Source organism: Cotesia glomerata, linkage group LG6, assembly GCF_020080835.1.
Source record: "Cotesia glomerata isolate CgM1 linkage group LG6, MPM_Cglom_v2.3, whole genome shotgun sequence".
In the NCBI taxonomy this organism is placed as follows: Eukaryota; Metazoa; Arthropoda; class Insecta; order Hymenoptera; family Braconidae; genus Cotesia; species Cotesia glomerata.
In genome coordinates this window covers 7,968,680-7,992,419 of record NC_058163.1, presented here as the reverse complement: position 1 = coordinate 7,992,419, position 23,740 = coordinate 7,968,680, and the positions used below count along the sequence as shown (strand labels likewise).

The following is a 23,740-nucleotide window of genomic DNA, read 5'->3' as shown; positions in this document are numbered from 1 at the left end:
ATCATTTATTTTTTGGTAGGGAAACAACAAACCTTGAATTTTAGGGCCTAGTCGTCGAAAACACTTTGACTTTATTAATAAAAATAAATGAGAAATCGACGCGAGAAGGAATAATATTATATACTTAAATTAATTATCAATACTGATATTTATCCACAGACATATTAATTTAACATAGTTAAGATCAATTTATTAGTAATAATCAATGTAATAATTATAACTGTGCTTTCGTTACAGATATTTTCAATCTTTTTCTTTGAGATTTATCTCTAAGAATACGCACTAGATTTTGCTATTTGCTCAAGACCAAATTCTTACGCTTGCCTGAGCAACGGTTATACCAAATTCTAAAATATAAGTATAAATAAAATGAATGTCAAATTATTCGTTTAGAAGCTGAATTCCCAACTCAGACTAAACAAATTAACACGAACATGATAAATTATGGAAGAGTTATTGAAAAACAGTTAAGGAGTTATTGAAGAGTTATTGAAAAACAGTTAAGAAGTTATTGAAGAGTTATTGAAAAACAAAGTCTCAAAATATTACTGGCTAGCTCGAGTAACTAAACGCCTGGCTTTCGGCCGAAATTTATACTTTTTCTATCATTTTTTTCTATACCCGCACCTTAAATTTCATCAGAATCAGAATCAATTGATTCTGAAACTTTTTGTTTTTTATTTAAAACTTTTTTGAGATAAATTTATGCTAGAGTAAAATTTATATGATTATATAAGATACAATTAAATTAAATCGACTTTTCATTGTTAACTATAGTCGGGAATAAAAATCTCTTTAAAATAAAGAAGTTTTAATTTATAATTCAATAAACCAAAAAAAGTAGCATTAAATTAAACGCTAAATTAATGAAGTGAAAAAAGAATTATACTTTTTCTATCATTCTCTCTCAGTGGTATAAACTTAATAGAATCAGAATATGAATCTATTTGATCAGGAGTTTTCGACTTCTGTTGCTCAACTTTTGCGTGAAACAAAGAGGCTTCTTAAATAAAAAAATCAAAATTTAAAAACTTTAAAATTAAGAATCTATATATGGGTCATTCTCAGTTAAGACGTAAATCGCTTATTGATAAAACGCGGCACGATAAAAAATTTGAAAATTTAATTAAATTTTATAATGTTTCGATCAAAACAATCATTCTAAACGTGTCTGCAAGGTGGTCAATCAATTTATTAATTTTATTTTGTTTTATAAGAAACCAAGAGAGATACTCAATCCAGGGGAGAGACTTGATAAACAGTATGTAAAAAAACATAATAATCGAGTTTTTTCAATGAACTATATTGTGAATATATTTATACGTTAAATTAAATAATAATATGCAACCTTTAAACAATAAAAAAAAAACAGTAAAAAAAATTCTAGTTTGAAGTTTTCATATCTCCCCTGGATATCGTGTCTTTCCCCTGGCCTTTACAAGACAGGGGAGATATAAACAGGGGAGATACTTTTTAGTAACAAAAACAGAAGTAATTACAAATGTATTTATTGTACGCGATTAATCAATAAAATTTAGAATCTATACACAACAAGAAGTAAATATACAGATAAATTAAAATTTTTAGATAAATATTTTTAAAATAAAACTTAACAGGGAAGAGACTCCATTCACTCGTTCTCAACTGTATTCACAGAGTGTCAGTAATGAAATAAATAACAAAATGACTACGCACCTAGTTCGACTGGCACTGACTACAAAGTATAAACTCAACGACGTTTGTTTAAGGTCATCAATTCCCGGGACTCGGTAAACAAATGCTGATTTTACAGGAAAATAACCATGCCAGGGGATGAGACGCAAAATGTGGGGGACAAACAAACGTATTTTTTTTTTTAAGAAAAAAAAATATCATGCAATTTTACTTGCTTGATTACGAGAATTTATTTAATTTATTTTGTTGAAATATATAATTTAAATTATCTATTTGATTTCTAAGCACTTTAAATTACTAATACATAAACAGAATCAGCCCGGGGACAAGCCAGGGGAGAGATGTTTTCTGACTTTGAGATGAAATTGTGACTAAATTAAATAAAATTAAGAAATGAATTTGAGTGACCTCTTACATGAGCACGAGTTTTAAGAGATAATTACATTTTCTTTATACTTCGGTCAAAATTACGCATCTTTTGCACCTATTTCGCGGCAGAAAGTTAAAGATTCGTGCATTGATTAAGCTACACATTCGCCTTCTATAACAGCGGGAGCAAATGCTTTCGCTACCGCGACTGACATTAGTCATTTGTTACTAACTATGTTTTGTTTACGCTGATCATTTACGATTGATGGTACAATACAACTTGGTTATATTTCTTTCTTTCTTCTACTTACATGAAATATTTCATTTATAGATAGAGATATAGATAAAAATATAACTGTCGTAAGAGTGAGTAGATCATTCGATGTAACTTTATAACCAAGTTGTACTGTACTGAGATTCAGTTTGACAGTGACGTGTGTAAAATGGATCAACTTTATTTAATTAATGAATTATTTAGAAAAATGTACGCAGTAACAACAATTTAATTTGATTTTTATTAATTATTGTTAATTTTCAGATAATATGCTCGTTTTTCCTATTTTTAACCGAGAATAATCTTTATTATGTTTGTTGAATTCAAGAAATTTCAGTTTTATTTAATCTAAAAATTAAAAAAAAAAATGTTTTTTAATTATTTTTTATTTGATTTTACATTAATTTTTTTTTTATTTGATGCCTGCCCCCCCCCCCCTCCCCAGTACAATTATGTATCATTTTATATATTTTTGTATCTGATATATAATTTTATCTACCTGGAGAAAAAAATTTCATATAATAAGATATCATTATACAAAACTATATAAAATTATGTATTGTACATTATATATAATTTTTCTAATTATAAATAATTGAAATTAAAAATTTTATATAAATATATATAATTATATAAAATTCTGTATGATTATACAAAATCCTATATAATGTCTGAGCAGAATTTTTCGAAAATTCACAAGTTTTCTCAATTTTTTCAAAATAGCTCAAACTATATTGGAATCACAGAAAATACAACTAATTAAGAGTTTGTAAAGAGTAAAATTCTCCACAGATATAATTTAAAACATTTTTCTATTTGTTCATTAATTTAAAAAATAGAGTGCTTCAAAGCTGCACCAAAGATACAGTTGACAACACGTTTGAGAAATCTAATGTAATTATTCAATTATAAAATACTTTAATATAATCAGCGTTAAAGTTTTTTTTGGATAAATTTTTACTTATTTTGCAAACTGTTGAAAAAATCAGTTGAAAAGGACTTTAATTGTTAATAAAATTTGACCAAAGTATCCCACTACGACCTGACTTACGTTATATGATCATGAGGGCAAAGTAGTTCCTAATAATTCGACCTGCTGTTATATATATATATATTGTTTTTTTTTTTTTAATTAGAAATTTTCAACAGTGCCCATCCACATGCCTCCTAATTTAAGCTTTATACATTAATGTAATACATTGTTTATTGATTTTCTTATTTGATACATATCGATATATAGTGATATATGTCGACATTCTTAGGCTTGAATGATAGTAAGTGAGTTTCCCGTAAGTAAGTTTAGTAAGTTTAGTAAGTAAGTTTAGTATAGTAAGTTTCCCGTTTGACCAATCAAGAATCATAGCTATTTATTTGCAAGTTTTGACTAACGGCGAACTTCAAAGACTTTCATCTATTTTAAAGCATCCACGTCTGACCAATAGCTCAAAAATTATAAACAATTCAAATTTCAGCCTAGTTTTATAAAGAAATGATTTAACTCTCGGGAAAATATTCGGATCGCCTTGAAATTTTAACAGCTCACACCTTACATAGAATGATTTATATATAATCATATAAAATTATATATAATTTTTTTCACCAGGGAATAATTACAATAAAAAATGAAGGTTAACCATAAATAACAGATGAAATCAAAAATCAAAAATTCAAACTACTACTTCTGTGAAGCTCCATGAAATAATGAAGAATTTTATGAAATTTTAATAAAAACCTAGCCTATCTTGTGTTTCAATTCAAATAAAATAAATAATGTCCTGTAGCTGTATCATGTAATGCGGACCAGTGGCAGCGCTCAGGATTGGCAACTAGAAGGACTCGAGTTCAAATCCCGTCGACACTCAGAATTTTTCATCAGATATTTGATCGCAAATATTCTGTGAGGCCCGATTCCTACTTATTTTTAATTTAAAAATTAAAAAAAAAATTTTTTATATAATTAAAAAAAAAAAATATTAAATTTTTTTTTATATAATTTTATATAATTATATATGGCCAAAACTCATACATAATTATATATAATGATTTATATATAATTATATAAAATTATATATAATTTTTTTCCCCCGGGACATTGTTAGTATATTTTCCATATATCTGGCTATTTATATTTCATTTATAAATCGAAAACATTTCCGGTATATTTTTTTCATCTATCAAATATACTTACCAAATAATTATAATATATCCTCCCAAATATATTTTTTTATTTATAGTAAGTATACGCTACGTATATTTTTTCAAACTTCGATTGCGTTTTTTATAAGTTATGCGATATATATATATATATATATATATATATATATATATATATATATATATAGTTAATATATATATATATATATATAAATATATATATATATATATTTCACGTATAATAACATTACTTTGAGCGTATATTTGAAATATATGAAAATCGGCCAAAAGTTATATAAATGAATTATATTTTTTATAAATAATATATACATCTTTATGTATTTCACTTATATTTGACTTATATTTTCTACTTATTTCATGTATACACCATTTATATCTGAAAATATATTTTCAATATATTTGACATATAAATTTTTTCCATGGGGGTGATGATGATGATGATGATGATGATAAGTTATGATAAAAGGTTTAGGCAGGCAAATTAGACGGGGTCCAGAGGCGGAGCCCCAGTGAGGTTTATTAATAAAATTAATAATACATATTGTATATTATATTAATTCTTAATGATCTAGTAAAATGTTTATGAATCAATAATGACGTGTTAATGATAGCTAATATTATAAACCGAGTCGTAGTCGCACGAGGATATAATGACATGGATTTAATGTCGCGGATATCATAACTTCGAATATCATGTCGTAGAACTGCATCGTTTGAAGATAGTCCGTCGTTTACCAGTGAATCTGATCACATTTCTAATGATAATCAAAGTAAATTAAACTTTTGTACTGATCATTTGAATGTTGAATGATCTTTGGTATTCTAATACACCACTAGCATCAGGTGAAGGCGTTCTTTGTATACACAATTATTACAAAGGCGATGAATCGATATTAGAGATCATCAATCGATAATAAATATTCAAATATGTTCTTTTTAAATACTTCTAGGGAACTCGTATCTATTAATTCTACTAACAGCTTCTACGAAAGACATATTGCTGATATCACAAAAGAATGCTCAAGATATGATGTAGCGAATTTTGGGAATTAGATAACTTACATTATTATTTTTAATCGCTAATCTCTCTGACTGCCTATAGATTCATCTTCTACAAATAATTCTCTTAGATGTCTGGGCTATCAATAAATTATAATTTTTAAAAATATGTTGTCAGAAAATGAAGTCTTCTAGATTTAACTGGCAGCTATTTTAATTCTTGTCTATATGGTGTAATATGTTTATCTCTCCTAAGATTAAAGATGAATCTTATTAAATTATTTAAAGCATGGTGTAATTTTAAATTATTTCTTGCATCCGAATCGATAAGTACAACATAACAATAATTTTCTCTTTAATAGTATGTGAAATATGATTTTTTCAGAAGAGATCATTATTGATATACAATCCAAAAGCCATTTAGTAGAATTTACATAAGGTAATTCAACATTGTCAATAGTAATGGGAGGAAAAAAGTCCAGTCAATTTGTTTTAATTTACTATTTGTTCCAATGATCATTGGTTCTGTTTTCTTTAAGTTTACTAGTAAACCATGCTCATTTGCCCAGTCGGAAATAGCTTAGGCATCTCTAGTAACCAAATCTATACCACATTAAAAATATTGCTGACCCCAAAATGAAAGTATATATATCATCTGTAAATAATCCATTTTTACAATAGGTGATCCATCTTACGACAAGATTTATCACTATAACAAATAAAATTGGTACTAAAACAGATCCTTGAGGAACCTAAGATAACGTTTCAAGAAATTCAAGTGGGAAATTATCTTTCATCTATAATTCATTGTGATCGCTTAGATAGATATGAGTAGTTATCCCTAATAAGTTTACATTGTATTGCACCAAATTTTTGCATAAATACATTATACTACTTTAAAAAATTTTTTTTAAAATATTCAATTACCAATCAGTCGCCAATATTGTTGTACTATATACTTTACCATGCTTGATAATGAAATAATGTTTGTTTGAAATGCAAAGTAAAAAAAAACTGCTACTTTATCCAAATTCTCTCAGTACCTCAATTGATTAATTTTTTTGAAAGACCTAATTTTCATAATTCTCTACAAGGTAAGTTCAATAGAAACAAAATTAATATGCAAGATTTGGAAGATTTTTGGGATGGAAGTATTTATCAGTCTTTTTTTAAAAATAACGGTTTTTTATCTGTTCTTTTTATATTTTATTTACGTGAAATACTAATAGAATTTCACTTTTCAAATTATCCAAATTCAGTTTTGGTCATTTTACTTAACCATTAATGATCTCTTATTTAAAAAGCAAACTTTTTACTAGCCAGTCTTTAGTTTGACAGAAAATCACAGCCAAATATATTTTTAAAAAGTTTTCGTAAGGATTCGATAAAAAATATATAATGGTATTTGGTGTAAAACTCCTGATTTAAATCGTCAAGTTCGAAGTATGATTATTTGTGGTACTTCCGATCTATCAGCAAAGACTAGTTTCTTGAACATGAATGGCTATAAAGCAATTTTTGGATGCTGCCATTGTGAAAATCAAAGTAAATATCTTAATTGTTGGCGTGTTCATCTGTTTAAATCTGATTTGCAATTCAGAACAACTGAAGAGTCTATTAATGAAAGTAAAAAAGCTGTTCAATCTAAAAGTTCAATAAATGGAATCAAAGGTTCTACAGTTCTTACCAAAGTGTTTATGATGTTTTCAATACAACTGTTGTTGAAATGATGGACTGTGTGTATTTAGGTCTCGTTAAACGACTATTTAGTTTAATAAAGTACGTAAACAATAAAGTTAAATTCACTTTTCCTCCCAGATTCGTTTCTCGATTTACACGATCTGTTTTTGATTACAAGTTTAGAAAACATCAGAGTGGAAACAATGGTTACTTTATTATTCAATGCTTGCATTAAATTTGATTATGCAAAAAGAATATTTAGAACATCACAAGCTATTAGTAACAGCGATCAGTTATTTAAGCTACTCTTCTATGAGCAAAAAAATGATTGCAGTTTCCCTTAGCTCTATCAAAATTTATAATTCGAAATTCAAAGTTTTGTACGAATTAACACACGACATGTAATTCACATATTTTATATCATTTATGCTGTCGGTAAGTTTGGACTTTAACCAGTGACATCTTGTTTTTCTTATGAGGATCTGAACAGATTATTTGGACATTTGGTTCAGGGCACAAGTTATGCACATTCACAGATTTGTTTATTTATTTTATTTATTTATTTAATAATTTTGACCCTAGAGCAAGTGCTCCCTAAGGGCCATACAATCAAATACATTTATAATGAGTACATTATACAATAATAATAATATTAATAAAAATAATAATAATAATAATAATAATAATAATAGATCAGTAAAATGGTAAGCAAACAACAAAAAGACTAAATGCAAAAATGATTAGCTTAAATTGTCAGTAATTGCCATTAGTTATTATTATTAGTTAGCATTGATTAACATAGATTAACATTGACTCTTCGCAATATTTGAACAGTTATATATCACCACAATTTTACACTCTTAAGCATCTCTCTCAGAATGCCATTGAAAACTTGCAAGCCTGAATTCCTGAAATGTGCCCAATACAACAAGATCATCCGGAAGCTGATTCCAGCATCTTATCGCAGACAATAGAAATGAACGTTCATAAGTCAATGTTCGACAACTCGGCTGATAAAATACATCATTCCTGCGCACAGCACGATCTTTGACTGAGAGCAGTATACGAAATCCATCACGCTACAACTTGTCATGATGCATATGCAGCACTTTATACACCAAGTAATTATAGACCAAGCAAATTAATTATACACCAAGCAATTTATACACCAAGTATTTATACACAAGTAATTAAAAAGTCGCGTCTACTCTGTAACGTTAAGCAGCCAAGCTGCAGTCTGTAAGGAGTTATGTGTTCACTTCGTCTAACACTATAGATAAATCTAATACAGGCATTAAACTTCCTTTGTAGTCTCTGTTGTAAACTACCAGATATGTTCGTAAATACAGCACAGCAATAATCAAACAGAGGCAATATCAATGCAGCAACAAGTCTTCTCCTCATAGATGTATTCAACACTTTACTATTCATCTTCAATCGTGCAAGACAACCCATTGCCTGATGACTAACAGAGACTATTTGACCGTGCCACGACAGAGTATTATCTAATACAACTCCGAGATATTTAACTAACTCAACATATTCAATAGGCACATTATTCACGGAGACCTTTGGAGCATTGATACACACCTGATTTTTTACGTGCTGTGGACTACCAAAAATAATTGCTTTAGTTTTCACAGCATTCAATTTTAGCAAATTGTCATTTGTTAGGTTTTATCTATGTTTAAAAATGCAATTGAATTAAATTAAAAAATATCAGAAAGTGAAATCATCGAAAAATTTAGAAAAAAATTGGAATTATGCAAGCTCATGCGTATTTGCAATTACAGTTTTATAATTGGTGCAATAAGTAAATGTAATCTATCTGGATCATTACGAACCATATTTGAAGAAAGCAACGTAAATTTGCAAGTTCCCATCAATACTTATAAATTCTTACGATTATTTAAAAACAATATTGCCTATAATTCAGAACGCTATAAATGTGAAAAAATAAATAAATTTTACTGTTATTATTTACAATTATAATAATTCACAAAGAATGGAAACAATTAATCAAAGTATTAAAATTTGTCACTGTTAAGAAACTTTTTGTGAAATTGATTTATTACAAAGTGTATTACAGTAAGATTAGTTATTCTAGATTCACCAGTGGATATGATTAATTTGGTGCTGCAATTAGATAACCGCTGACAAAATAACCGCGACAAAATAACCGCGGATAAAATAATTGAACAACAAAACAACCATGGATAAAATATCCACACGACAAAATATCTAGATCATAAAAGCTTAAAATTAATCTCTCAAAATAATTTTTAAATTTAAAAATACAAATATAATATACGCGATGGATTACGATCAATCATGTAATAAATAGTACAATTGTAAAGTTTATGATTCCTCTGCTAGTGGATCTTTATCTGAGGGTCATTATTTATGGCTTATATCTATTTTTATTTGGGCATAAAATTTTTCATATATTTTGTGTACCTTTTTTCGACTGGGTTGAAATTCAAAATACAAATGAAATTAGATTTTAATAATCTAACCTTTCACTTTTTGCTTCAAGAATTTTTATTATAACGATTTATTTCTTGGTCGCTTATCTTAACTTAGCTCTTATTTTGCTCTTGCAGACTCAGATAATGGTGATCAACGTCAGTCAACACTCTGAACATGATGTAGTTGCTACAACCAAAGATTCTAAGATTTTAGACGAGTCTCCTGAGTCAGTGAGTACTGAAATTCCAAACCTCAGTGATCCGATTCTGAAAATGCTCGGCACGGACAAGCGTCTCCTGAGAAACAAGACTTACAATCTTTATCCTAAACTTTTTGCTAGCTGGAAAGATATTGTGTCATCTAGACTGAAAAAGGATGTAAAAACTAAATTGACTGATAGTTATCCTAATGAGAAAAACTGTACTGTAAGCTCATGTTTTCAATCTGAAACTGATTTAACTTCTCAACAAGACTGCTAAATCTCGTGATGAATATTTAACTCAAAATCAAGATTTATGCGGCTCGTAGCCTCGTTACTTTGGGACAAGCTTTATCTAACATAAAAATGAGCTATTGCAACTCCTCTGTGACTCTAGCAGCCTAATGTACGAATCAACGTTCACAGATTTATTCTTGTGTTAATGATAAAAGAAAATCTGTACTCGAGGATTCAGTCACGACATGTTTCTTTTTGGTCAAGATCTTAGCAAGCAGATCAAGATCTTTGTCATCGTTAAAAAGACTAGTTTGTCTTGAAGACTCAACCTCCAAGAAAGGATTTCTTAAAGGAAGTAACTCCTATAAGCTGAAAGGGCCCGCCTGTTTCACGCGTCAACATCAAACAGACAGGCTATCAACGTTTCCCATTTATGAGATCAGCCCCGACAAACAAGACCAATCAGATTTCAACCCGACCTTAAGCTTGAGGTCAGAATTCGACTCAATTCAATCAAACTCAGAGTAAGAAATAGAGGCGAGTGTTGTCGCTGGTCAGTTAAAATATTTTTTTCATGCCTGGTCTAATATCACCTTCGATTCGTTTATCCTGAAAGTTATTTCCGAGGATAAAATTTTTTTTATGACGGCTTAAATCAATTTAGGTTTTAATGATTTTATTTGGTCATTATTATTTTCTTCCGTATGAATTGCATTCTGATCACACATTATCATTTATCATACATTTTTTGTGAAATTTGCTATTTTTACAGGAAATCTCTCTGGAAATCAAATTTAAACTTCCAATAGTAACAAAATCAGTCATCAAAAGTCAATGATACTAGAAATTTGAATAGCGCGCTACGCGCGCGCCTAAATTTCAACCAATAATGAATCGTGGCCCGTTTTTTGCGAGTTTCGACCTTTGACTAACTTCAAGACTTTCATCTATTTTATAATATAGGAAAAATAAATTTAAATAAATTTTGTACTGAATAAGAAATTATCTTGATTTAAGAGAGAAATAATTAAACTAAAAAAGTATTTTTGGTTTGAGTAAATTTTACTTAATTCAAAAATTTTTCGTCTTGAATCAAAACGAAGATACTTGTAACAGTGATTTTGTTGGTTGAAGAATTTTTCTATTGAATCAAGGTAATTTTTTTTTGTGTGTTAAATTGTTGCTCTTACCTATGTTATGGAAATCTTCGCTAGTAAAAAACTTGTATATTTCATCTGAAAATATTGTACTAGGATTAAAATGCAGGCAATCAATAAAATTAGTCTATTCAACTTTACTATAATATTAAAAAAAGCATAATTTAAAAACCTTGTATGGAAAATTAGTTTTATAAAAATATATCAAGTTTTTATTTGTTCCTTAGTATTCTATTACATATACAGATGAAAAGTAATTAGTACCTTATAAAAGGAATATTTGGTAATCACTTTATTCTATTTATAAACATGAATCGTAATGCTTATGAGAATAAAATAAGTTCTTATTACACATGATAATAACTATAAAAATTATTCGACATTAGGTATACAGTGGATATAAAATCTTAAAAAGACATGATTTTAGTGTAAATAAATTATCAGATTAATTGGCTTGGTTTGGTAATGAGATTGTTATACTTTTTTAATCAAATTGACTTTCAATTCTTCACTAGTGATGAATTCATTGATCGCATCATCACCATTGAATTTTAGGACTCCCTCCTCTTTAATACGTTCAACTCGTTTGACGTAACTTTTGAACACTGCTATTAACTTATTGACGTCGACGGTTTCGATTACTCTCCGATATTGCGAATACACATCCTCAAGGCCGGTATAAACGTTAGGTGGAAAAATTGTTACCAAATCACAATTAAATTTCTTCTTTGTTAAAACATACTCGAGGTACTCTGGTAAAGTGGGATATTTCTTAGAATCTTTTACACAACGAAGAAATAAATTAAATGAAGATAAAATTTTATCAAATTCTAGTGAGTCAATAGTATCAAAGGATATTTTTACATTATTTTTGTCGTCATCGTTGTTGATAACTACTTTTTTGGTAATCTTTACTAATTCTGAGTAAAATGAAGTGTCTTCGTCAATGGTGAAAAAAGGACGGAAGGTTTTTTCACAGATTTTAACAATGACTTTACCGTTTTTATTCGAGTCGTCTACGTAATTCATCAAATGAACATAGTCATTTAAATGAACCTCTTCTTGAATGATATCATTGTGCAACATACCTTTGTGATTTAATTTAAGATAATTGAGTTTTTGTAAATTAGCAGGCTTTTCAATTTCACAGACTAGAAAACCGTTTATATTTTTGAATATTTTATCCAACATATAATAAACTCTTTCTCTATGCGATGAAATTTTTTTCAATATCATTACATATCTAATGATGTCTCTACGATTTTCAATGGACTCTAAATCTAAATCATAGTTAAAGTACTTTAATATTTCGATCATACAATGTCCAACGCCGTAATACATTCTTAAACGTTCGTGCATGAAATTTTGAGGATCATCTTTGAAAATGCATGAGGATAATTCAACGCAGTACCACAGCGCAGTAAGCAGTGATGTATTTTCTTGAGGATCTAGTGGCAATGATGACAGTCCAATTTTGCACACAGTTGCACTGATACGTCGCATAACATATTTTTTAAACTGTTCTAAAACATTTCTATCCATCCATTCTTTATTTTCGCAGTTTTTCCACAATATGTAATAAAACAAACCAACATTGTAATTTACCTTTTTGAAATCAAAGTACGTAGCCGACAAAATGTAATCGTTGTATTTATCAAATTCATTAGTGTCGGTTAACACGAGCCCGCCATGGTACGGTCTTCGCGTACGCGGTTCAGTCTTTGTAGTGTTCTCTAATAATTGTTTGTAAACATTCAAAGTATAAAAGTAACCGATTGACTCACTAATATCCGGATCATTCAACAAAAATAACGGACACTCCATCGCTGATTTGAACTTACTGAAACTGGCCGGTGACACTTCTGTCCATTCATTTATCCTATGAAATATAATTTTTTCCAGCAAATTGAATTCTGTTAACAATATAACAGGTATTCCTTTGTCGTCGTCGAGAATAATATCAGGAAATTCAATTTCTTGTTCGGTCGCAAAATAAGCATCAACGATTGGCTCTTCTTCAATGGGATTGTTAAATTTCGATTCGAATTTCAATGCGTCAAACGAGTAAGATTTATTATCACTGACAATGTAATTGATCAAAGTTGAAATAGATTTCTCTATCTCAACTTTTATACCATGTTCCGAAGCATTAAGATTTTTATACCAAACTGTATTAATAAACTCGCGCATAAATTCATTTCTGTCCTTAGTATCTAGGTTAGCTTTGTTCTGTTCCGATTTAGATAACTTTTCAAACAGTCGATTTCTTAGCATCCTTAATTTATCTATTTCTTGCAAAGCATCGGCATCTTGTTTAAATTTATTGATGTATTTCAACCTAATATAAGACTTTAAATTATTACGTTTGGCTATAAAGTTAGAAACCGTGATCTTACTATAGTCAAACTCCTCAGAAATATTAACATCATCAAGTAGCTCATAGTTACGGTAAATGGTGCAATGACTTTTCAAAAATGTCGCTGCAACCGAAAGGTCAATTTGATTCAAGTTTTGATTGAATGCATAGAAGACAACATTATTGTATTGCATATCGCTATTTAATTCCTTACATCTTTCCATACTATCTCTGTTAATTAATCCATCCGTTATGATATACAACAGTTCTATTTTCACATCATGAACATTATCAATACTCTTTTTTATCCACTGGATAATCGTTTCTGGCCGCGTGTCATCATCCTTGCCCATTCTTTCCTGATAGCTTTTAATAATCGTTTGTTCACTTTCTTCCGTACACTTGTGCCCCCAATGTAAATAAATGATTCGCGACTCTGTTAATGGCTCGTTAGATTGTATCAATTTTATGTGAAATTTTCCAACGTCACTTTTAAACCGTTCTACTGTTTTCAAGCCATTCGTATGATAAAAATTAACACTATCAGTTGAAGCTGAGTAATCTTTCGCGTAAATGGAATAATAAACCATTTTTACTGATGATTAATATCAATTATTTAATATCCAACTATTAAATAATATGTTATATCAAGCCGTTTCACAAAATTATGCAATATTACGTTTACTGTTCAAGGACCGGTTGGAAAGTAGTCAGCTGTAGCGTGTGATTTTATACGCCAGCTTACACTTGACTGTTGTTGTTATATTATATCTAACTGACGGTGCGTCATTGAAGTATGTGGAGTCAGTTGGTGGGGTTCTACAAGGGGAAGGAGAGTACTCCAAATCACATGCTTGACTTAAATTTATCGCCTTATTTGAAGAATTTATTTTTCATTATTTTTTTACTTGATATAGATAATTTTTTTTGTGTAAGTCGAAAAATTTTGTTGATTGGATACATATTTTTAACTAATTTAAACTTATCATTTAATGGAATTTTAACTTCGATACTAATTAAAGTAATTAAAAAAATTACGGTGATTAAAATATATTTGTGGCTTTATTATAAACTCCCAAGGTTTTAAATTTATTAAAAGACAACAGGATATGTTACCAACTCAGTAAATGAAATTTAATTGAAAAAATTGACTATATATAACTTTATAAAAGTATGTATAAAAAAAACCAGATATAATATTTTTTTCAAATGATCCTGAAATTTCATCAGTCAATGCTAAAATAAAGACATGGTTAAAATTTGAGCTCTTAACATTGATATTCAGAGATTGATAACCAAAATTGTTTATGTTCTATTTGAATAACATGAGATAAAAATATTTTCCAAGAAATTGAACGTTCTACAAAAAAATACTCTTAGTACCTCTACAAAAAAATATACATGCATAATTATATGCTCAGATAATATATCTGCATGTATAAAAATATATATCCAGAGATATATGAAGCATATACTCAAATTTGTCAGAAAATATATGACCAAAAATATCAATCTAAGATATAAATATAACTATTCTCAGATATGTACTGGCTTTCAATAAATTAACTTTTTCAAGTTATATGAAGTTAAAGTAATTAGACTAATTATTGTATCTACAAAATATTCAGATTTCAGATTCAGAAGAAAACATTTTATTAATAACGAGATGGCTAAAAAAATATTTCAGGGTGTTATTATTGTCCGTATAGTTTGGAATTAATCACAAATAACAACGTCATTACAGAAAAAAAAATCATATTACACATGACGGACGTCATTGCTTGAAGAGAAGTATACTTGTTATTATTTTTTAATGATTTGATTTGATTATTACTGTCAACAATTATTTTTTAAGCTTTCATTATGTTCGATCATGATTAGTTCGATTTAGAATTTTACTCGGGTAAGTCAACAGAATTATTTTTTATATATCAATTTCATAATTTGAATGCAATATTTTTTATATACTATTTTTCTTTTTAATTACATCATTAGCTTTGTGATGATTATATACTTATGTTTTTTACTATTTCAGTTCTCTTCTCAATTTATAATTGTTTCCCAATTTTATTTCTTCCCTTCAGTATTTCTTTTCTATCAGTTTAATTCCTTTTATTTGTAACTGCTTGACTATTTTCTTTTCTCTTTTTTACTATTTCTTCCCTATTGCTTAAATTTTTTCGTTATTTTAAATTACTTGTCTCCTAGAAATAAAATTGAAACAAATTATATTTTAATAATGAAAAATGTGTATCAAGACAAACTTAATGTAATACTTAATACTTAATAGCTAATTAAAATTTTAAGTATTTGATTTAATCATTATTATTTTATTTATTATAATTTTTATTATTATCACGTATTATTATATATAATATATTTTTTGTGATTTGTTATTTGGCCATCTGGGGTTTGCATAAAATAAAATATCTATCTATAACAAATTCGAAATCATAAAAATCCATTGCTTCAATATTAGAAAGAAAGAGGATTATTGTTACCAGAATTATATATAAGCTTGCAAAACTCTTAAACTTGCAATTTTTTGAAATCCTTGTTTAGAAAAAACCTTTACAATTTTACAAAAATTTCTATCTTACCGCTTAAACTTCAAATTACAGAATACAAATCTCTATATCAAAGCTACAAATTTAAAAATTCAGCTAAAATCGGTTCTTAAACTTCTGGAAGGTTAAAAAATGGCTAAACTACCGTTTCTATTGACAATTCTTATCGTCAGTTTCTTTCCATCGAATGCTTTTCCTGACATCCAAAACATCACAGATGTAGTACAGTACGCAAGAAATATCGTTGACACAATAAAAAACTCAACTTTACCAAGGATCGAATCGCAAGAAGCTGACACTTCATTAGTCGAAAGACTTAATACTACTAGAGTAGACCTTGCAAAAATGATCGAACGCAAAATGAACCGAACGGGTGGACAAGCAACAATCATCAGAGGCCTTAGATACATTTTGAAAAGAGATAACTTGACTGTATTCTTTTTGGACGATGCCATTTTGGATTTGCTCCCCCCGGAGCAGAAAGTTCAGATAAACATCAATAAGATTTTAATCAATTCGAAAGGTTTGGTCGAAGACCTTCTAAAATTAAAATTAACTTCTTACAACATGTTGCACGGAATGCTTCAGCAACTGAAGAGAAAACTAAATTTGCAATCAGAAACATACGATCGTGCTGTCAGTGACTTATTCGTTTTAACTATGCAATCAGAATTCAAGTTCCAAGAATTAAAGATGCTTGTCAAATATTCTAATACTCTGTCTGTTACGCCGTTTATGTTTAAACGTCTTGCTTCAGGTATTCTGGAATCAAGATCTGATGAATTAATGGATCATATCTATCCGTCATTTGCCAAGCTTTCGTCACGCCGAGTTCCAGGATTTTATAAAGCGCTTTTTAGATATCTTGTTGAAAACCAAGATGTGAGTATTTTTGACTATTTGTAAATGATTAAAAATGAAAAAAAAAATTAGAAAAAAGGTTGACCCTGCATGGAAAAAAGAAGACTCGAAAAATTACAGTATATAATGTAACGTGGCGCTTCGTGATGAAAACTGGAAAAATTACAGTTTCAGATTGTAATTATTACAGATTTTATAAGAATTACATTGAAGAATATAACATTTACATTGAAAGCTCTGAATATTAAATTAAAAAATTGAATTTAGAAAAATGTTATTTTAAACTGTAATTTTTCTAGTTTTGATTACGACGGGACCGATTTTACATTTTATACTGTAATTTTTCGAGTTTTCTTTTTTTCGTGTGAAGGCCATCCCTGCAACTTCCCGCTACGTTCGTAATTAAGCGCTCAAAATTGCACTTATTACGTTTTTAAGCTCTTCGAGCTCAAAAATATAATTTTCGTATAGTTTTGAGCTCTCCGAGCTCAAAAGTCTGATAAAAGTTTAATAAAACACTATTTTTTGAATTTTCAAACCGCAATAACTTTTGAATAAATGTACCGATTTTCACACGGTTGGCGGCGTTCGACGCAGTTTTTTCAAATTCTATAATATATTTTCAAACACAAGACCGGAAATTTCGGTGTAATTCGAAAAAAACACTATTTTTCGATTTCTTTCGTCAACGATAACTCACGAACGAATCAACCGATTTTGACCGGCTGGGTAGCGATCGACGTGGTTTTTCGATGTTAAGAGTTGATTAGTTTTTGGAATTGATCGGTCAAGCCATTTAAAAGTTATTAAAAAAAAAAACCACATTTGAAAAAATTTTTTTCGCAGTTTTTTTAAGATTTCTCAAAATCTGTTGGTCCGAATCGGCCCAACAAATTCAAAATATAAATTTAGTTGAACCCTTTCGAATAGCACCAACCGCGATCAAATCGGTCAAGCCGTTCAAAAGTTATGAGAGGTTTACACACACACACGCACACACACACATACAGACATAAAGACACCATCGCGGGAATAGTCAGGGAAGCTTCCTAGGACCTCAAAATGTTGAGATCTGATGAAAACTCGATTCTCGAAAAACGGGGTAAAAACAATAACTTCCCGATTTTTGAAAATTTTCAATTTTCTTAGCGGGAAATTTAAAAATTGATTGTATCTGATCAATGATAATTGGATCTTATTCGAAGTTGTAAATTATGTAATTTAAAAATTTTACATTGATCATTTAAAATAAAATTAAGACTACGTATATTTTTCAGAAATTTAAGTTCGAAGACACTTGTGATGTTGACCTACTAATCCAAACGCGAATAAAGCAAATTTACGAATTGGCACTTGTAATCGACTATCGTGTCTTAATGATGACTATCGCTACCCGAAAATATATGGAAATACTGCAATCAGGTATGTGACTTGACGTCAAAACATATCCATTAGTGTCAAATAAAATCAAATATCATTGGAATACTGTCTTTATAGGTGATTACAATGGTGAATTGCTGATAGAAAATCAAAACTTCATAAATCGAGCTCAAGATTATCTTCACGCAATGAAAAACCTGATGTCTAAAGCTCCCAGAGAAATAAAACGTTGTGATTTAGCAGATAATATGATCGGTACGTTTAATCATTCATTTCTTATTCGACTTCATCAATAATGACGATTTTTCGATCCCAATCATTGTTTTTTCAGCTGATTACAGTTTCTACTTATCTAACATATCTTCTACAATGAATAAGAACATGATAAGCTTGATACCTCAAGTAGCTAATATCACTAATAACATGTAAGTATTTTTCATTCGCATAAATACAAGTTTTGTTGCTAATCATACTGTTTCATTACAGGGTTGTTACAAACATGAAACTGCAGGCAAAGAATGATTGCGTGCAGGTACAGATCCAACAAGGACTTCTTCTTCCAGGTGGTGCCATTGATCAGAGTACCTTAAAATGGCTTTCACTGGATGACATAGTTCCCACGGAAAACGCCACAACTTCCTTTGAAAAAGTGCAAGGGAACATAAAAGTGCCACTAGTTTACGATCAAGATTTCACTGTCTTACGTCAAGGAAATGCTAGATTGAACATCGACGACATTAACTTGCCTGTTGGTTACGTTGTCACGGGTATCAGCTTTAAGAAAATGGCGGCTAACGATATCAACCAGTGGAATTCCAATGCAATAGGCTTGCAAGTTCTTGCTACGCCATTTGATTACTACACTGGTACTTTGAATCCATCTGAGACCAAACCGTCTGAGTGGCTGTCAGCTAATGAGTTGATAGAAATGAATGAATACGATGGAACTTACGGGTAATTTCGACATTCTAACTTAGTAATATTGACCTTGGACAAGTTTCTTGAACAAAATTCATTAAATAGAATTGAAAATTTTTTTAATAAGACAGATAATCAAGATTCTGTATCCAGACTGGCATCAAATTTTAACAAAATTTTGAAAGCAAAGAGTTCAGTTTTACTTGGTTGAGTCTGTAGCAAGAATTCGACAAGATTCTCAGTCAAAAATCTTGAACTATCCTACTTTTACAAGAGAATCTTAAAGTATGGTAGCAGGGAGCGTCAGATTTCTTGCCATTTTATTGCTACATTCTTGCTCAAGATTTGTTCAAGAATCTTTATGGAATATCTATGACAGTTCTTAAACAAGAATTTATGGGCAGTATCTTGAGCTAGAATTATCAAAATCTGGATGCAGATATTTGATTAAGAATCTTGAGTGAGACGTCTTGTTAAGAAAACATGATAAAATTTACAACTAGGGTAGTTATTATTCCAGCAGAGAAATCATAATATTCATAATTGGCTTCTTTCAGCAAAGTTGAGGTTGCAAAAGTGAACAAATTCATTGATTTCCATATGAGAAGTGTCTCCAACGACTCTCAAGAGGTTACGGTGCCATACTTGGATTTACGTCCAGCAGGGAGAGTGAGTCTTACATCGTTGAGTGGCATTGGTATTGTCCAACGAGAAAGTATTAATAACGACAGCTTGTTGGTTCCTAAACTTATTGCTGTTGATCATTCGGAATTTGTGATTGCTACGATGCACCCAAGCAAAAATGACTTTTTTACTCGCTCTCGAGATTACTTCAACAATGAAGATTATGATGAAGATGATGTTCTTTTTGATGCAGAAAGTATCGAAATTTGAAATTGTATTTGTTTTATCTTTGAGAAAAATGAATAAATAATTTTTAAATTATAAACTTTAATAATAACAGCTCATCTTAATTCTGTCTCGACTATATTTGTCAGTTATTAAATTGACTTTAGTTGTAGTTATTAAAGTTTGTAATTCTTTTTCATACTGTTGAGGATTAGGAATAAAATAAATAAATAAATAATATTAGATTATATTTTATTATTAGAGTAATTTATTCAAAAAATCTTTATGTTTTACATCGTGACAAAATTTTTAGTAACTAGAAAGAGTATAAAAAAAATTTTTGAAATTAAAAAATAAAGTGTACAAAAATATATATTTCCACACTGACACAATTAACAAAACAATATCATAAAAAAAATGATTATAAGCTTACTTTTACTTACAATTATGTCAAGTCATAAAATTTATTTGTGTGAGGTATTTTGTTATCATACGTTATAAAAAATATATATTCTGAAGTACACATCAAATAACTAATCTATGATGTTCGTCTTCTTAAATTTACTTTTGTTTTTTCGCTGGAAATAAATTTATTGATTTCATTGTCGTCATTAAATTTGACTATTTCTTCAGCTTTGATCCGTTCAGGTCGTTTGATATAGTTTTTACACATCTCAATAAATTTAGTAACATCGACTTCTTTTATTATATTTTGATAAAGCGAGAAGACATATTCGATGCCGATATAAACATTAGGTGCAAAAATTGTTACCAAATCACCGTTAAACTTTTTAACTTCCCGCTAAGAAAATTGAAAATTTTCAAAAATCGGGAAGTTATTGGTTTCACCCCGTTTTTCGAAAATCGAGTTTTCAACGGATGTTGACATTTTAAGGTCCTAGGAAGCCTTCCCAAATGTTTCCGCGATGATGTCCGTACGTCCGTGTGTTTTTGTAGGGGGGGGAATCCTTTTTACGGATTCTAGGCATAGCTGTTTGGCCTGGATATGTGGCGACTCGACGCAGCGTCATACTAACTCGACACTAACGCCCCTACCCACTAAACCCTAAACCCCTTTTCCTTCTTTCCTCAAATCCCTCATGGAAACCGCCGTCAGGCATTACTTCGTGAAGGGAGGATCTAGCTACTGCTCTTCCTTCTGGTGGCTAAGGTGTTAACTATCTTCCTTCTATCTTCTGCTATTTGCTCTTTTTCTTTCGGTGGAACGCAAGTCTTTAAGGACTTCTGTTGCAAACGTGTTGGTAGCGTTCCAGGCAGCTTCTGATGACAACATTGCTTCTACTAGTGAATCTGGTAGCATTCTCTGGTTCAGGATCCTCTCCAGTTCTTCACGCTGTGGATCGAAACGAGGACATACAAAGAAGACGTGCTCCGCGTCTTCAGCAGCTCCTGGGCAGGACGGGCACTCCGAAGAGTCATCGTGCTTAAAGCGGTGTAGATACTCTCGAAAACACCCATGTCCCGACAACATCTGCGTAAGATAGTAATTGACCTCACCGTGATTCCGGTTAAGCCAAATGTCGACCCGAGGTATGAGACGGTGCGTCCACCTACCCTTCTCTGCAGCATCCCATTGTAGTTGCCATCGGCCTATGCTCTTCTGCCGTTCTTCAATTCTAAGTTCTTCCGGGCTCAGTGCAGTTGACCTTTTTCGTTGGTAAAGGGTCTGCCTTTCCTCTGCTAGAACTCTAAGAGGTAGGGTTCCAGCAATGACGCACACTGCTTCTTCTGATATAGTGCGGAAGGCACTAGCTACTCGTAGGGCACTCAGTCGGTATATTGGTCCAGCTTTTCTCCATGATTCTTGGGTTTCCAGTGCATCAGCCCAAATGGATATTCCGTAAGTGAGCACTGATGTGACTACTGGTGACAATAGTAGCCTCCTGCTCTGCATTGGGCCTCCGATGTTAGGCATCAGCCGTGCGAGACTAGCCCTCACTACTGACGCTTTGGCACTGACATGTTCCACCTGCTGTTTGAAGTTGAGTCGTGCATCCAGCATCACTCCCAGATAACGGATAAATGGTTGTGATGTGATTTCTCGGTCACCGACATTAATCTTAATTGTTTCAACTTCTTTTCGGCTGGTAATAAGCACTGCTTCGGTCTTCTGCTTGGCCAGTTGTAGGTTCACTGTATCCATCCACTGGTTGATCTTCTCAAAAGTGATGTCAAACAGATGTTGAATCTCGTCGAGGTGTTTGGCGACGATCACTGCGGCAACATCATCCGCATACGCTACCAGTTTGACACATCTTGGAAGCTTCAGTCTCAGGAGCCCGTCATACATGATATTCCACAGAAGTGGACCAAGAACAGATCCCTGTGGCACACCACCGGTTATATCATACTCTTTTGGACCATTCTTTGTATCGTATTTCAGCACTCTATCTGTAAAATAGCTAATCACTAGTCTGCGAAGATATGTTGGCACGTTCTTCTCGTCGAGAGCTTGCATGATGCAGTCCCAATTAGCGGAATTGAAAGCATTTTTGATGTCCAAGGCAGCCACCAGGCAGTACTTCTTCGTTCCACCCTTCCATCTAGTTCCTGCGATTGCCTCTTTGGCCGTATTAACAACCAGGTTGATCGCGTCCAGGGTTGATCGTCCTTTCCGGAATCCATACTGGTTGTCTGCCAAGAGTGGGTCGACTACTGCATCTATTCGCTGATGGATGATACGCTCAAATATCTTACCCGCCGTATCTAGCATGCAGAGTGGTCGATAAGATGACGGTTCTTCTGGCGGTTTCTTTCCTTTAGGTAAAAGTACTAACCGTTGCTGTTTCCACTTACGAGGAAAAGTCCCCTCCTTGAGGCATGCGTTGTAAGCGTCTAGAAATAATGTTGGTGCTGCCTTTATGATGGTTTTCAAGGCTATAATAGGGATTCCGTCCAATCCCGGCGCTTTATTATTTCCTACCCGATTACAGGCCTCTAACAATTCTTCTTCAGTGACAGGTGGAATGTCGTCCAGTTCATCTTGCGTTGACTGATAATTGAGACTGTGTTGCTGTGGAAACAGCGCAGTGACGATTTTCTGAAGGAGTTGGGGACACGTAGGTGACGGCATTTGTTGTTTCTTCAGGTGCGTCATGACCACCTTATACGGCCGACCCCACACGTCTTTGTCGACCTCGTATATGAGCTCTTTCCAGCATCTTCTTTTGCTCTCTTTTATGGCCTTATTAAGTTCACGACGAGCTTTTTTGTACTCTGCGATCAGCACTGCAGAGTAAGGTCGTTGATAGCCACGCTGTGATATTCTTCTCTTTCGATGACACTCTTTACGGAGGTTGCTGATATGATCATTCCACCAGTGTACCGCAGGTCTTGAATTCATAACACGTTTGCGAGGCATACTGGCATCACAAGCTTGTGTTACTCGCATCATCAGAGCCTTAGTATGTTCTTCTGCACATCCAGTCTCTATCGGATCACTATCGAGGGCTGTTAGCAATACTTCTGGGTCAAGAGATTTCACCTTCCAACCGACGGTGTTAAATTGCTTGATAGGCCCCCGGAGGTTCTGGTCGTTTGACGTTTCCCAGAGTA

At 31.3% G+C, this 23,740-nt stretch overlaps 1 protein-coding gene across 1 annotated transcript; it reads left to right on the top strand.

The window, feature by feature from the left end:
• The first annotated feature begins 16,237 nt into the window (after nucleotides 1–16,237).
• On the top strand, nucleotides 16,238–20,398 carry LOC123266574. The gene is made up of 6 exons (XM_044730879.1): nucleotides 16,238–17,038; nucleotides 18,295–18,439; nucleotides 18,515–18,652; nucleotides 18,729–18,822; nucleotides 18,884–19,351; nucleotides 19,873–20,398. The coding sequence occupies exons 1-6, from the start codon at nucleotides 16,289–16,291 to the stop codon at nucleotides 20,207–20,209; spliced, it is 1,932 nt and encodes a 643-aa protein (XP_044586814.1). The 5' UTR covers nucleotides 16,238–16,288; the 3' UTR covers nucleotides 20,210–20,398.
• Nucleotides 20,399–23,740: the final 3,342 nt, after the last annotated feature.

Bases quoted from the DNA above. Each gene is read 5' to 3' on its own strand.
- LOC123266574 (XM_044730879.1), top strand. From the start codon at position 16,289: ATGGCTAAACTACCGTTTCTATTGACAATTCTTATCGTCAGTTTCTTT. The intron at 18,823-18,883 runs GTAAGTATTTTT...GTTTCATTACAG, and splicing joins GCTAATATCACTAATAACAT to GGTTGTTACAAACATGAAAC. The intron at 19,352-19,872 runs GTAATTTCGACA...GGCTTCTTTCAG, and splicing joins GAATACGATGGAACTTACGG to CAAAGTTGAGGTTGCAAAAG.